The following is a 15000-nucleotide window of genomic DNA, read 5'->3' on the forward strand; positions in this document are numbered from 1 at the left end:
CCTTCCTTCCTTCCTTCCTTCTCCTTCCCTTCCTTCCTTCCTTCCTTCCTTCTTTCCTCCCGTCCTTCTCTTCCTTCCTCCCTTTTCCTTCCTTTCTACCTACCTTCCTTCCTTCCTTCCTTCCTTCCTTTCTACCTACCTTCCTTCCTTCCTTCCTCTCCTTCCTTCTTCCTATCCTATCCTTCCTTCCTTCCTTCCTTCTGTCCTTCCTCTCTTCCTTCTGTCCTTCCTTCCTTCTGTCCTTCCTCTCTTCCTTCTGTCCTCTCCTTCTCTTCCTTCCCTTCCTCCCTTCCTTCTTTCCTTTCTGTCCTTCCTCTCTTTTTTTCCTTCCTAAAATCATCTCTTGTGGAGGTGAAGATGAAGCTTTATTCCTGCTGAAGCAGCTGCAGTAATCACATAAATCTAATTATTAGTTAGTTATTTAATATTAACTAACTAGTTATTTAAGAGTTATATAAGAGTTATTTGTAATATGGGATAAGAAAGTGCAAAGATAAAACAATTAAATTCACATAAACTAGAAGAATCACATTATAATATAAAGTTTTCACATGACAGGAGCGATACACACAAACCATCAAACCATCAAACATTGAAACATTCATACCAGATGTGTTTATAATATCTTGACTCCCGGTTAATGTTTCTTGCAGCTCTGTCGGATCCCAGCAGCAGACTGTCGACGTCTCCTCCTCCTCCTGCCATCGCTGTTCCTCTGCTGGAGATGGGCTTCTCTCTGCGTCAGATCACTAAAGCTCTGGAGGCCACCGGTCAGTTTTTACTCTATAATAATGCTCCTTCTTCTAAAAGAAAAAGTTTTTAAGATGAAATTAGACCTTTAACAGTAGTGCACACAGAGTTCAGGCTTACCGGTGTATTTCATTACACAACATTCGGACGACTCTGTTTCAGGCGGGACCCCTTTCAGTGTTGCGCTTCCTGCCGCTCAACAAACAGCACAAGATATTTGCCTGCCAAGCGAGTTACCATGACGATAGTTCACACATCACATCCTGGTTTTTAATAATTAGTCAGTAAACTCAGCATCGTCTGACGCAGGCTGGAAACTCTGCACTTTTATTTACAGTTAAAACATTTCACTGCGTGTTTCAGCTTCTGTTAAACCAACGGAGCTGCGGTGGCTTCCTGTCTAAGCTTTTCAAAATAAAACCTTTGTTATTGTGCTCTTCTTATTATCATTAAACTAAGTTGGGGCTGTAAATTACGGGAGATTCCCGGGAGAAAAGACAAAACGGGAGGGCTGCGGGAGATGAGACTAAATTACAGGAAAAACGGGAATGTTGGCAGCTCTGATATTACTACTAGTGTGGAATTCTACAATATTCACTCATCATGACAGTAAAATAATCCATCCTAAGTCAATCTACTGCAGTAGAGTAGTAGTTCCTCTCTCAACCAGTAGAAGATGTTGTGAACAGCTGATTATGCATGAAAAAACAAATACCGTCATATACCGTGAAACTGCTTTTATTTTGAAAAATGCCGTGATATTCATTTTTGGTCATACCACCCAGCACTACTTAACAGTATGTCAGGGTTAAAATAGTGCTATCTTAATATTTTGGGTATATTAAATGTTTCTCATGTGTGTTCCTGTTTGTCTCCAGGAGCTCGGGGAGAAGCAGACGCTCAGAACATCACGGTGCTCGCCATGTGGATGATCGAACATCCGGGAACCGAGGACGAGCACGACGAGCCTCACACCAGAGGAGGAGGCGGAGGAGGAGGAGGAGGAGGAGGTGGAGGAGGGGGAGGAGGAGGGGGCAATGTTGGTAACGACGGGTCCGACTCCTCCTCCTGCCCCGGGGCCATGGCTTCCTCTGGAGGCAAATCTCTGGACAGGAGCTCGTTCCTGTGCTCACCTGGAGACATCGCCAGCGCCGACGCCTCGGAGATGGAGGAAGGCTTCAGCGAGAGGTGCAGCACGAGTTCTTAAAGAGTTTATATCAGAGCAGATACGACTGATACTGGATTTTTAGATTGATATAAAAAAAACTGCTGAAGATCTTATATTTACTTATTCCTTCCTCCCTTCCTCCCTTCCTCCCTTCCTCCCTTCTTTCCTCTGTCCTTCTTTCCTTCCTTCCTTCCTCCCTACCTCTTTTCCTTTCTCCCTCCCACCCTCCTTCCATTCCTTCCTTCTTCCTCCCTTCTTCCTTTCCTTCCTTCTTCCTTCCTTCCCTTCTTTTCTTCCTTCCATTCCTTCCTTCTTCCTCCCTTCCTTCTTCCACCTTTCCTTCCTTCCCTCTTTTTCTTCCTTCCTTTCCTTCCTTCCTTCCTCACTCCCTTCCTCCCTTCTTTCCTCTGTCCTTCTTCCCTTCCTTCCTCCCTGCATCTTTTCCTTTCTCCCTCCCTCCCTCCTTCCTTCTTTCCTTCCTTCCCTTATTTTCTTCATTCCATTCCTTCCTTCTTCCTTCCTTCTTCCATCCTTTCCTTCTTCCCTCCCTTCCTCCCTTCTTTCCTCTGTCCTTCCATTCCTTCCTTCTTCCTCCCTCCTTCCTTTCCTTCCTTCTTCCTCCCTTCCTTCTTCCTCCTTTCCTTCCTTCCCTCTTTTTCTTCCTTCCTTTCCTTCCTTCCATCCTCACTCCCTTCCTCCCTTCTTTCCTCTGTCCTTCTTCCCTTCCTTCCTCCCTGCATCTTTTCCCTTCTCCCTCCCTCCCTCCTTCCTTCTTTCCTTCCTTCCCTTATTTTCTTCATTTCATTCCTTCCTTCTTCCATCCTTTCCTTCTTCCCTCCCTTCCTCCCTTCTTTCCTCTGTCCTTCTTCCCTTCCTTCCTCCCTACCTCTTTTCCTTTCTCCCTCCCACCCTCCTTCCATTCCTTCCATTCTTTCCTTCTTCCTCCCTTCTTCCTTTCCTTCCTTCTTCCTTCCTTCCCTTCTTTTCTTCCTTCCATTCCTTCCTTCTTCCTCCCTTCCTTCTTCCTCCTTTCCTTCCTTCCCTCTTTTTCTTCCTTCCTTTCCTTCCTTCCTTCCTCACTCCCTTCCTCCCTTCTTTCCTCTGTCCTTATTCCCTTCCTTCCTCCCTACGTCTTTTTTCCTTTCTCCCTCCCTCACTCCCTCTCTCCTTCCTTCTTTCCTTCCTTCCCTTATTTTCTTCATTCCATTCCTTCCTTCTTCCTTCCTTCTTCCATCCTTTCCTTCTTCCCTCCCTTCCTCCCTTCTTTCCTCTGTCCTTCTTCCATTCCTTCCTCCCTACCTCTTTTCCTTTCTCCCTCCCTCCCTCCTTCCTTTTTCCTTCCTTCCCTCTTCTTCTTCCTTCCTTTCCTTCCTTCTTCCTCTCTTCCATCCTTCCTTCCCTCCTTTTCTTCCTTCCATTCCTTCCTTCTTCCTCCCTTCCATCCTTCCTTCCTCCTTTCCTTCCTTCTTCCTCCCTTCCTTGTTGTCGAGGACAACAGAAGGGTTAATGAACCTTTAATGATGAGTTGCATCACAGTCAGTTTTACAGCTACTTATTGTATAACTCAGAATGAAAGATGAAGAACACAATAGAAAGATAAAAGTAAATGTGTGTTAATAAAGTGTGTGTTTGTGTTTGTGTGTGTGTGTGTGTGTGTGTGTGTGTGTGTGTGTGTGTGTGTGTGTTTGTGTGTGTAGTCCGGAGGGTTTGGAGCAGGACAGTGCAGCAGCTTCCAGTGGAGCTCCTCTCAGAGGTCGCTCCGCCGTCGGCAGGAAACATCGCTTTGATCTGGCTGCTCGCACGCTGTTAGCCCGCGCTGGTGAGAACTATCCTCAGAAACCTTCATTCCTTCCTTTCTTCCTTTCTTCATTCCTTATTTCCTTCCTTCTGTCCTTCCTTCTTTCCTTCCTTCCTTCCTTCCTTCCTTCTTCCCCTCCTCCCCTCTTTCTTTGCTCCCTCCTCCTTCATTCAATCCTTCCTTACTTCTGTCCTTCCTCCCTTTCTTCCCTCCTTCTTGCCTTCCTCCCTTTCTTCCTTCCTTCTGTCCTTACTCCCTTTCTTTCCTTCCTTCTGTCCTTCCTTCCTTCCTTTCTCCCTTTCTTCCTTCCTTATTTCCTTCCTTCTCTCCTTCCTTCCTTCCTTCCTCCCTTCCTTCCTTCCTTCCTCCCTTCCTTCCTTCCTTCCTTCCTTCCTTCCTCCCTTCCTTCCTTCCTTTCTTCCCCTCTCTCCTTCCTTCCTTCCTCCCTTCCTTCCTTCCTTTCTTCCCCTCTCTCCTTCCTTCCTTCCTTTTCCCTCCCTTTCTTCCTTCCTTATTTCCTTCCTCCCTTCCTTCCTTCCTTCCTTCCTTCCTCATTCCCTCTCAGAACACATATTTATTCTTACTTTCACTGACACTGCTGTTCTCTGCTGTTATATCATGAAAATGAATAAAATTGGAGTGATAAAAGAAAAGATATATCCCTCTTCTCTTCCCTTTCTCCTCCCTTCCTCTTCCCCCTCTCAGCCGGACTGTACCGCTCGGTTCAGGCTCACCACAGCCAGTCACGTCGGGAAGTCTCGGCCCTGCAGCAGCAACAAGACCCGGGAGCCCTTTACGACTTCAACCTGGACGAGGAGCTGGAGATGGACCTGGACGAGGAGACGATGGAGGCCATGTTCGGCCAGGACCTCGCCAGCGACACCGACATTCTGGGAATGTGGATCCCGGAGGTACTGGACTGGCCAACATGGGTGTGTGTGACTTTATGCTTCTGGCCCAGCGGGCTGCATCAACATCCTGCTGCTAACTTCCTGCTTCACTGCTACCTCACAGGAAACTCACATGTGCACGCTCAAACCGCCCGCTTCATTAACCAAAGGCTAGCGTACGACGGAGCGGTATGGCCAAACTAAGAGGGGGAAATAAATAAATACGATTATGGAAATTACAAGAATAAAGTCGTAATGTTAGCAAAAAATGACTTTATTCTCGTAAATTATGACTTTTTCTTGTAATATTACGACTTTTTTCACGTAATATTACGACTTTTTTCACGTAATATTACGACTTTTTTCACGTAATATTACGACTTTTTTCTCGTAATATAACGACTTTTTTCTCAGAATATTTCTCGTAATATTACAAATTTTTTCTCGTAATATTACGATTTTTTCTCGTAATATTACAACTTTTATCTTGTAGATCTAATATTTTGACTTTTTTTCTCGCAATATGACTTTTTTTATCGTAATATTGCGACTTTATTCTTGTAATATTATGACTTTTTTTATCGTAATATTTTGACTTTTTTTATCGTAATATTGCAACTTTATTCTTGTAATATTATGACTTTTTTTATCGTAATATTACGACTTTTTATCGTAATGTTGCGACTTTTTTCTAGTAATACTATGACTTTATTCTCGTAATAATGACTTTATTCTCTTGGTCTGGCCCTAATACTCCGTCGTACTATTGCGACACTCACACTGAACATCTGAGCTTTATTTCCTGTCAACGTTCGCCCCCTCTGTTCGTCTAAGCGGCATGAAGTAAAAAACTAAACACTAATAAAAAGCGATTACTGGATGTTTGGAGATTTAACTCATTAACTCAAAGCTGCCATCAACTCATTGTTTCCTAGCATAAATCATCACACTATCTAAAGCTCCCCAAACTCTGTCCTATGTCTGTGTGTCCTATGTGTGTCTTTATGTGTGAATATGTGTGTGTGTGTGTCCCATGTGTGTCTTTATGCGTGTATGTGTGTGTGTGTCTCTGCGTCTCACATCTCGCAGCACGTATGCGAGACGGACGATCGGGACGAGGTGGTGGTGTGCGAGCTGTGCGAAGCTAACGTGGCTAACTTCAATCAGCACATGAAGAAAAGCCACCCGGGCTGCGGCCGAAGCGCCAACCGGCAGGGTTACCGCAGCAACGGCTCCTACGTGGACGGCTGGTTCGGAGGGGAGTGCGGCAGCGGGAATCCTTACTACCTGCTGTGTGGAGCCTGCAGAGAGAAATACTTAGCCATCAAGAGCAAGGCTAAAGTTCCCATCGTGGAGAGGTATGTACGCCAGGGTTTTCTTCCTTCCTTCCATCCTTCCTTCCTTCCTTCCGTCTGTCCTTCCTCCCTCCCTCCTTCTCTCTTTCTTTTCTTCCTCTCTCTTTCCTCCCTTCCTTCTTTCCTTCCTCCATCCCTCTTTCCTTCCTCCCTTTCTTCTTTCCTCTGTCCTCCCTTCCTCCTTTCCTTCCTTCTTCCTCCCTTCCATCCTTCCTTCCGTCTGTCCTTCCTCCCTCCTTCTCTCTTTCTTTCCTTCCTCTCTTTCCTCCTTTCCTTCCTTCTTCCTCCCTTCCATCCTTCCTTCCGTCTGTCCTTCCTCCCTCCTTCTCTCTTTCTTTCCTTCCTCTCTTTCCTCCTTTCCTTCTTTCCATCCTCCATCCCCCTTTCCTTCCTCCCTTCCTTCTTTCCTCTGTCCTCCCTCCCTCCCTCCCTCCCTTCCTCCCTCCCTTCTTTCCTCTGTCCTTCTTTCCTCCCTTCCTTCCTTCCATCTGTCCTTCCTGCCTTGCTCCTTCTCTCTTCCTTTCCTCCCTTCCTTTCTCCCTCCTTTCTTCCGTCTGTCCTTCCTCCCTACCTTCCTCTTTTCCTTTCTCACTCCCTCCTACCTTCCTCCCTCCCTCCTTCTCTCCTTCCTTCCTCCCTTCCTTCCGTCTTTCCTCCGTCCTTCCTTTCTTCCTTTCCTTCCTTCCTTCCGTCTGTCCTTCCTCCCTACCTTCCTCCTTCTCTCTTTCTTTCCTTACTCTCTTTCCTCCCTTCCTTTGTTCCTCCCTCCCTTCCTTTCCTTCTCCCTCCCTCCCTCCCTCCCTTCCTCCCTTCCTTTCCTTCCTTCCTTCCTCCCTCCCTTCCTTTCCTTCCTTCCTTCCTCCCTTCCTTCCTTGACTCGAGGACAACAGGAGGGGTTAATAATATCTAATGCCACCTACTCCTCTGTTTATGGGCATTACGTCACATACTATAGTTATGATCAGACGTTATATATTATGTGTTTTTCTTAATATATAATGGGATTAAATAAATAATGAATGTTTTATTTCTGCACTAATTTATATTATTATATTCTTCAGATATAAAGGACAGGCTCCTGACCTCCTGGGGAAGCAGGACAGTGTCTATGAAGGTACGGCTGCGTTATGAACACCTGTAATATGATGTGATGTTCGTCTTTGTCTTTGATTTCATATCCCGTGTGTTTCTTCTCTCCGTCCCTCCCACAGAGGACTGGGACATGCTGGATGTCGACGAGGACGAGAAGCTGACAGGAGAGGAAGAGTTCGAGCTCCTGGCCGGCCCGTTGGGTCTGAGCGAGCGAAGGATCGTCCCCGAAGCGGTCCAGTTCCCCGACAGCGACCCGCTGGGAGCCACCGTCGCCATGGTGACGGCCACTAACAGTATGGAGGAGACTCTGCTGCAGATCGGTCAGTGTTAGCTTGTAACTGAATGAAGGCTTTAACTCTTTAACTGTCTCTTTGTGGATTAATCAGTTAAAGTCTCTGACTTTTTACACACTGTGTGTGTGTGTGTGTGTGTGTGTGTGTGTGTGTGTGTGTCTCTGTGTGTCTGTGTGCTTATGTGTGTGTGTGTCTGTGTTTGTGTTTGTGTGTGTGTGTGTGTGTGTGTGTGTGTGTGTGTGTGTCTCCAGGCTGTCAGACGTCGGTGGATAAGAGTTCATCGGGCAGAGTGACCCTCGGAGAACAAGCGGCCGCCCTGCAGAACCCCCACGACCGAGTGATGGCTCTGAGGAGAGTAACGGCCGCGGCTCAGGTGCTGCTGGCTAGGACGATGGTGATGAGAGCGCTCTCCCTGCTCTCTGTCAGGTAACCTTTTTAATTACTTTAATCTCATTCAGTACGTTTACATGCAGCAAAAAATGCATGCAGCGAATTTCTGATCATATCAGATAAAGACATGCATAAGACCGGATCACTTGTCTGAGTATACATGCTGTTCAGAGAATCGGATAAATGGCCGGAGCATGGCTCCGTTACGCTATGTGGCGCTGTAGCCCTCTCAACAAAGAGCCAACAAACTGACGGCATTCAAACAAAGATGGCGTACGAGGAGATGGGCGATACTACAGTAGAGTACATTTCCTGCATTATTTTCCTTCTAATAATGCACATCATCATTTCACACCGGGTGAAAAAGCCCCAGGGGAAATTCTCGAGCATGCTCCGAATGCAAAATCCGATTTAGATACGATTGCTGAGTATACATGGAGTTAAAATGCCGACTATGAACAAATTATCTAGATGTTCTTATCCGATCTTTAGATGTTCGATGTAGGTCTGATGTAGCTCGGACTAAGGTGTTTACAAGCATTTTAAAAGTCCAAACTATGTCTGATACCATCAGAAATTCGATTTTCTTTGCTGCATGTAAACGTACTGATTGATTTTATTTTTTAAATGTATTTAGTTTTTTAATGTGTGCATGTTTTATTCTAGTAAAGCACTTTCTGAGATAAGATGATCTACTAAATGCATTTATTAGTAAATGTATTATTATCATGAGTGGACAAATCGGCTTAATCAAACACATTAGCTACAGTATTAAAGTATTATTAATATTAAGGGACCTTGCTAACCTTCTCCCTAATGATAAGATATAAAAACTGACTATCAAAGTAAAGTAAGCCATCATTTTCATTTCAAAGATGCCATAATTACATTAAAAAATCTGAATAAAACAGCTTTAACTCACTAAGATTGGCATAATAATGGTGAATTCTGAGTGATGCATAAAGTATTTAATTCATTTCAACTGTTTGAATGAAACCAGTCAAACATTTAAATCATTTTATTCATATTATTATAATTTATTTAATATGGACAGATATGATATACACAGACTGTCCGATGCAGGTATCACAGTATTTAAAGCAGATGCTGATTTGCAACAGCTGTCTCTAGTTGGGCTGAAAGTAAGAGCTTAAAATAGTAAAAATGAAAGGAGGTAAATTAAATAAAGCTGTATAATAAATAGCTTCCTGTTTGTTAGATAATAAATTATTTCTCCTCCCTCCTTCCTTCCCCCTCTTTCCTCTCAGCGGCTCCAGCTGCAGCCTGGCAGCCGGTCTGGAGTCTCTGGGTCTGACGGACATCAGGACTCTGGTCAGGCTCATGTGTCTGGCGGCGGCGGGCCGAGCCGGTCTTTCCACCAGTCCCACGGCGGGCTCCGGACACAGCGAGAGACCTCGAGGAGCCGCCAAGGCCAGCAAACCCATCTCCTGTTTGGCTTACCTCAGCACAGCGGTGGGCTGCTTGGCCTCCAACAGTCCCAACGCCGCCAAGCTGCTGGTGCAGCTCTGCACTCAGGTACATGATCACAGGTCACCATCGTACTCAGATCAGCTCAGATCTGCTTCAAACAGAACAAACTCATCTTCATTCAAGGGACACATACAGACCGATTTGATCTGATGAGGGCCAGATTATTGACAGGATGGAAGGAAGGGAGGGAGGGAGGGAGGAAGGGAGGGAGGAAGGGAGGGAGGAAGGAAGGAAGGAAAAGAAGACAGGACCGAAATATGGAAGGAAGGAAAAAAGACAGGAAGGAAAGATGGTAGAAAGACAGATGGAAGGAAGGAAGGAAGGAAGGAAAGAAGGAAAAATAAGACAGGAAGGAAAGATGGAAGAAAGACAGATGGAAGGAGGGAAGGAAGGAAGGAAGGAAGGAAGGAAGGAAGGAAAAGAAGACAGGACCGAAATATGGAAGGAAGGAAAAAGACAGGAAGGAAAGATGGAAGGAAGGAAGGAAGGAAGGAAGGAAGGAAAAACAAGACAGGAAGGAAAGATGGAAGAAAGGCAGGTGGATTGAAGGAAGGAAGGAAGTAAGTAGGAAAAGAAGACAACATGCAAATATGGAAGGAAGGAAAGATGGAAGAAAGGCAGGTGGATGGAAGGAAGGAAGGAAAAGAAGATGGAAAAAAGAGAAGAGAAGAAAAGAAGGAAGGGAGGAAGAAGGAAAAGAAGACAGGAAGGAAATATGGAAGGAAGGAAAGATGGAAGAAAGACGGATGGAAGGAAGGAAGGAAGGAAGAAAGAAGGAAAAGAAGACAGGATGGAAATATGGATGGAGGGAAGGAAAAAAAGACAGGAAAGAAGGAAAACGGGGGCGGGGGTTGTAGTTAATGAACCCTTCACTCTTCATTAAGGTTTTCCAATGAAAACAACAAAACGACCGCAGCACAAAGGTCGACTTCTAACTCATCTCTATTTCTTTCCTTCATCTCTCAGAACTTGATCTCCGCGGCCACCGGCATGAATCTGACCACCGTGGACGACCCCATCCAGAGGAAGTTCCTGCCCAGCTTCCTGCGAGGCGTAGCCGAGGAGAACAAGCTGGTCACCTCTCCTAACTTTGTGGTGACGCAGGCGCTGGTGGCCCTGCTGGCTGATAAAGGAGCCAGACTCAGACCTGCTTATGACAAGGCTGACATGGAGAAACGAGGTAGGTAGACTTTAGGAGGAGATAGAATAGACCTGTCACGATAAAGACTTCAAGTCAAGGAAGGAAGGGAGGAAGAAGGAAGGAAAGGAGAGAGAAGGAAGGAGGGAAGGAAGGAAGGGGAGCGAGGAAAGAAGAAGGAAGGAAGGGAGGAAGAAGGAAGGAAAGGAGAGGGAAGGAAGGAGGGAAAGAAGGAAGGGGAGGGAGGAAAGAAGAAGGAAGGGAGGAGGAAGGAAGGGGAGGGAGGAAGGAGAGGGAAGGAAGGAGAGGGAAGGAAGGAAGGGGAGGGAGGGAGGAATGAAGGAAGGAGGGAGGGTGGGATAAAGGAAAAGAGGAAGGAAGGAAAGAAGGACAGAGGAAAGAAAGAGAGAAGGAGGGAGGGAGGAAAGGAGCACGGAAAGGAAGGAAGGAGGGTAGGAAGGAAAGGAAGAAAGAAGGAAGGAAGGGAGGGAAGGAGGAAAGAAGGAATCCTTACTTCTTTCTTTCCTTCCTTCTTTCCTTCCTTCCTTCTCTCCTAAATTCCTTCCTCTTTTCGTCCTTACTCCTTTCCTTCCTTCCTTCCTTCCTTCCTTCTTCCCTCTTTCTTTAATTTGTCCTTCCTTCTTCCCCTCCACCCTTCTTTCTTTGCTCCCTCCTCTCCTTCCATCCTTCCTTCCTTCCTTCTTTCCTTCCTTCCTCCTTTCCTTCCTTCCTCCCTCCTTGCTTCTTTCTTTCCTTCCTTCCTTCCATATATAGACATGATGATGCTGATAAGTCGATCATTATTGTGACAGGTCTATAAATAGAAATAAGATGAGTTATTGCTTCTTCTTGTATTTTTTTTTATCTCATTGTCATCATGGTAGTTTTTCTGATAAATAAGAAGTTTCTATAGAAAGTTTCTGTGTTGTTGTTTTTTATTTTCCTTAAGATAAAATGTTAAAGATGCATTATTTGAAATGAATGTAATGATGTTTAATACACTGCTTTTAAGATTCGATCATTTAAGCCAGAGGAGTCAAACTCATTTTCAATCAAGGGTCACATACAGAACAATTTGATCTCATGTGGGATGGATCATTAAAAAGATTGAAGGAAGGAAGGAAGGAAGGAAGGTAGGAAAAGAAGACAGGAAGGAAAGATGGAAGAAAGGAAGGAAGCAAGGAGAGACAGAATGAAAGAAGGAAGGGAGAAAGGGCAGATGGAAGGAAGGAAGGACGGAAGAAAAGAGAGAAGGAAGGTAGGGAGGGAATAAAGGAATGAGGTACAGAATGAAGGAAAGAAGAAAGGAAGGAAGGACTGATGGAAGGAAGGGGGGAAGGAAGAAAGGACAAGGGAGGAAGGACAGATGGAAGGACAGAAGGAAGGAAGGAACAAAGGGAGGAAGGACAGATGGAAGGAAGGGAGGAAGGAAAGAAGAAAGGGAGGAAGGAGGGACAGGATGAAGGAAGGGAGGAAAGAAGGAAGGACAGATGGAAGTAAGGAGGGAAGAAAAGAGAGAAGGAAGGTACAGTGGGATGGAAATTGGGAGGGAATAACGGAATGACGGACAGAATGAATTAAGGAAGGAAGGAAAAGACAACAGGAAGGAAAGAAGGAAGGAAAAGACGACAGGAAGGAAAGAAGGAAGGAAAAGAAGACAGGAAGGAAAGAAGGAAGGAAGGAAAGAAGGAGGGAATGAAAAGAAGACAGGAAGGAAAATGGGCCTCATGTTTGACACCTCTGGTTTAAACTTTCAAAATGATGTTTTTGTTCTGAACTGAATAGATTTTATGTTTCTGTTTTAAAGTTTAATGTCTCAGTAATATGATGTAATAATGATGTAATGTTTAATTTCCTGTTCTGAGCTGTCAATCATCTCAGTATTTTAGTAATTCATGTATAATATTTATCATAATTCATTCACTCTCATGCTTGTGGAGGCTCTGGTGTGTCTCTCTGTCCACTCTGGGTCACCTTTCATGTTCTTCTATGTTTTTATTTTTAAGTTGAATTTAATTTTGTTGTGTCTTTTTATCATCTGTTCATCTTCTCTCACTCACCGGTGCGACTCTGTCACCTTGTTTTCCGTGTCGAGCAGGTCTAATTGCGCATTTATATGCCCATCCTTCCCATAATCCCTCCGCTGTAGGCCCTCTGGAGCTGGCCAACGCTCTGGCGGCCTGCTGCCTTTCCTCCAGACTCTCCTCGCAGCACCGTCAGTGGGCCGCTCAACAGCTGGTCCGCACGCTGGCCGCACACGACCGAGACAATAACCAGAGCCGGCCGCAAACCTTCGCTGACATGGCCGGAGATCTGAGGAAGTGTTCCTTCATCAAGCTGGAGGCTCATCAGAGCAGAGTGAGTCCAGGAGGGGTCTGGGTTTATTACTCAGAATAGTTTGATTATAGTTTAACCTACTGTTGTTCTTAAGGTAAGGAAGGAAGGGAGGAAAGGAGGGAGGGAGGAAAGGAGGGAGAAGGAAGGGAAGGAAAGAAAGGGAGGAAGAAGAAAGGAAAGAAAGGGAGGAAGGTAGGAGGGAGGGAGGAAAGATGGAAGGGAGGAAAGGAAAGAAAGAAGGAAGGAAGGAAGGTAAGAGGGAGGGAGGGAGGAAAGAAGGATGGAGGGAGAAAGGAGAAGAGGAAAGGGAGGAAAGAATGACAGGGGAAAGAAGGAAGGAGGGAGGGAGGAAGAAGGAAGGAAGGAAGGAAGGAAGGAAGGAAGGAAGGAAAGAAGGAGGGAGGGAGGAAGGAAAGAAGGAAGGGAGGAAGAAGGAAGGAAAGAAGGAAGGAGGGAGGGAGGAAGAAGGAAGGAAAGAAGGAAGGAGGGAGGGAGGGAGAAAGGAAAAGAGGAAGGGAGGAAGGAAGGATGGAAGGAGGTAGGGAGGAAAGAAGGAAGGAGGGAGGGAGGGAGAAAGGAAGAGAGGAAGGAAGGAAAGAAGGCCAGAGGAAAGAAGGAAGGTAGAGAGGTAGGGGGAAGGAAAGAAAGAGAGAAGGAGGGAGAGAGGAAGGACAGACGGAAGAAAGGAAGGGAGGAAAGAAGGAACAGTGAAAACAGACAGGGTCAGTTTAACCCTGGAGGACGACAGGAAGTTAACTTTACTCTCTGTCTCTGTCTCTGTCTCTCAGGTGATCTCGTGTAGCTGGTGCAGTAAGAAAGGTTTATTGGCTACGATAGGAAACGACGGGACGGTGAGAGTGTGGAACGTCACCAAGAGTCAGTACACTCTGCAACAGACCTGCATCTTTAATAAGGAGTAAGACTCTCAGCATGTTCATGTATAATACTAATTATACATTATACTACTAATATCAACTGTGTGCCTTTTACCTGCCGCTTAACGCAACACACATCAGAACATGTGCAGAGATATTAGTGCTGAGCTGGTTACCATGACGACAGTTCACACATCACTTCCTGGTTTTTTAATAATGAGTCAGTAAACTCAGCATCGTCTGACGCAGGCTGGAAACTCTGCACTTTTATTTACAGTTAAAACATTTCACCGTGTGTTTCAGCTTCTGTCAAACTAACGGAGCTGCAGCGGCTTCCTGTCTAAGCTTTTCAAAATAAAGTGCATTGTCTGACGCAGGCTGGAAACTCTGCACTTTTATTTACAGTTCAAACTTTTCAAATTTTGCTGTGTGTTTCAGCTTCTGTTAAACTAACGGAGCTGCAGCGGCTTCCTGTCTGAGCTTTTCAAAATAAAACCTTTGTTATTGAGCACTATCTCATCATTATTATCTACAAACAAAGTCGGGGTTTGTCAAATTACTGGAGATTCCCGGGAGAAAAGACAGAACAAAAGAAACCAGGAAAACGGGAATGTTGGCAGTTACTAGTGCTGCATGCTGGGAGGAGGGATGTAAATATGCATGTGCAGCTTTTTGCAGACTGTTTCAATACAACGTTGCATGACGGAAAATGACAAAAAAATCGTTTCCCCTCGATTTTATTAGTTTTGAGATCGTTTGGCCCCAAAATCGTAATCACGATCAAATTTCGATGAATTGAGCAGCCTTAGCTTATCTTGATAGTATGTCAGTATGTCAGATGGTACCCAGATAGCATGCGAATGTGGGCCACTTGAGGCAATGATCCGGCACTGTAGGCATTCTTCTGGCCCGGACAAAACAGACGTGAACCTAAACTGGCCCATGTAGTAAATGCTACATTTGGGCCAAATATCACAAAACGAATATGGCCCATCTTTGGCCGAAATATGTCAAGTATGGCAATGACTAATCCGGATGTGAGCCTAAAGAGGCCCACATATAAGGAAACATACTTGGCCCACCTTTGTTGAAACATATTTGGGCCAGTCTTGGCCGAACTGGTTTATTTGGTGTGTTTTTGGTTGACATCTGGCATTGTGATGGCTTGGTTATGGCCCACTTTTGGCAAACATGAGCGGACCGCCCAAGTGCCATCATTCCATGCTGTATGTGGGCCGGATGAACATGTCAGGTGTGGGCCAGATATGGGCCAAAAGAATTTTTCTATCTGGGTAGCTAAAAAACCCTCTTAATGTTTCCTTTCTGTCTAATGTCTTACTTTTGTCTCTGGTCAGTGATGGATCCACAGAGGAGGGCATGTCAGGTTTGGGCTCCCCCAGCGATGTCTCCTTGTCTCCTCTGT

At 45.4% G+C, this 15000-nt stretch overlaps 1 protein-coding gene across 1 annotated transcript in view; it reads left to right on the plus strand.

The window, feature by feature from the left end:
* The first annotated feature begins 1797 nt into the window (after nt 1-1797).
* Nucleotides 1798-15000, plus strand: part of LOC128354844 (probable E3 ubiquitin-protein ligase HERC1) — a 13271-nt gene continuing 68 nt past the window's right edge. Inside the window, exons 1-12 of the mRNA XM_053314987.1 lie at nt 1798-1938; nt 3616-3737; nt 4422-4648; nt 5696-5964; nt 7023-7075; nt 7173-7373; nt 7598-7772; nt 9005-9272; nt 10194-10407; nt 12515-12723; nt 13491-13618; nt 14933-15000. The exon at nt 14933-15000 is cut by the window's right edge and continues 68 nt beyond it. Of these exons, the coding sequence (XP_053170962.1) occupies nt 1832-1938; nt 3616-3737; nt 4422-4648; nt 5696-5964; nt 7023-7075; nt 7173-7373; nt 7598-7772; nt 9005-9272; nt 10194-10407; nt 12515-12723; nt 13491-13618; nt 14933-15000 (2041 nt within the window). The 5' untranslated portion in view covers nt 1798-1831. The remainder of the gene's footprint in view (nt 1939-3615; nt 3738-4421; nt 4649-5695; nt 5965-7022; nt 7076-7172; nt 7374-7597; nt 7773-9004; nt 9273-10193; nt 10408-12514; nt 12724-13490; nt 13619-14932) is intronic.

Source organism: Scomber japonicus, unplaced genomic scaffold, assembly GCF_027409825.1.
Source record: "Scomber japonicus isolate fScoJap1 unplaced genomic scaffold, fScoJap1.pri scaffold_689, whole genome shotgun sequence".
NCBI lineage: Eukaryota > Metazoa > Chordata > Actinopteri > Scombriformes > Scombridae > Scomber > Scomber japonicus.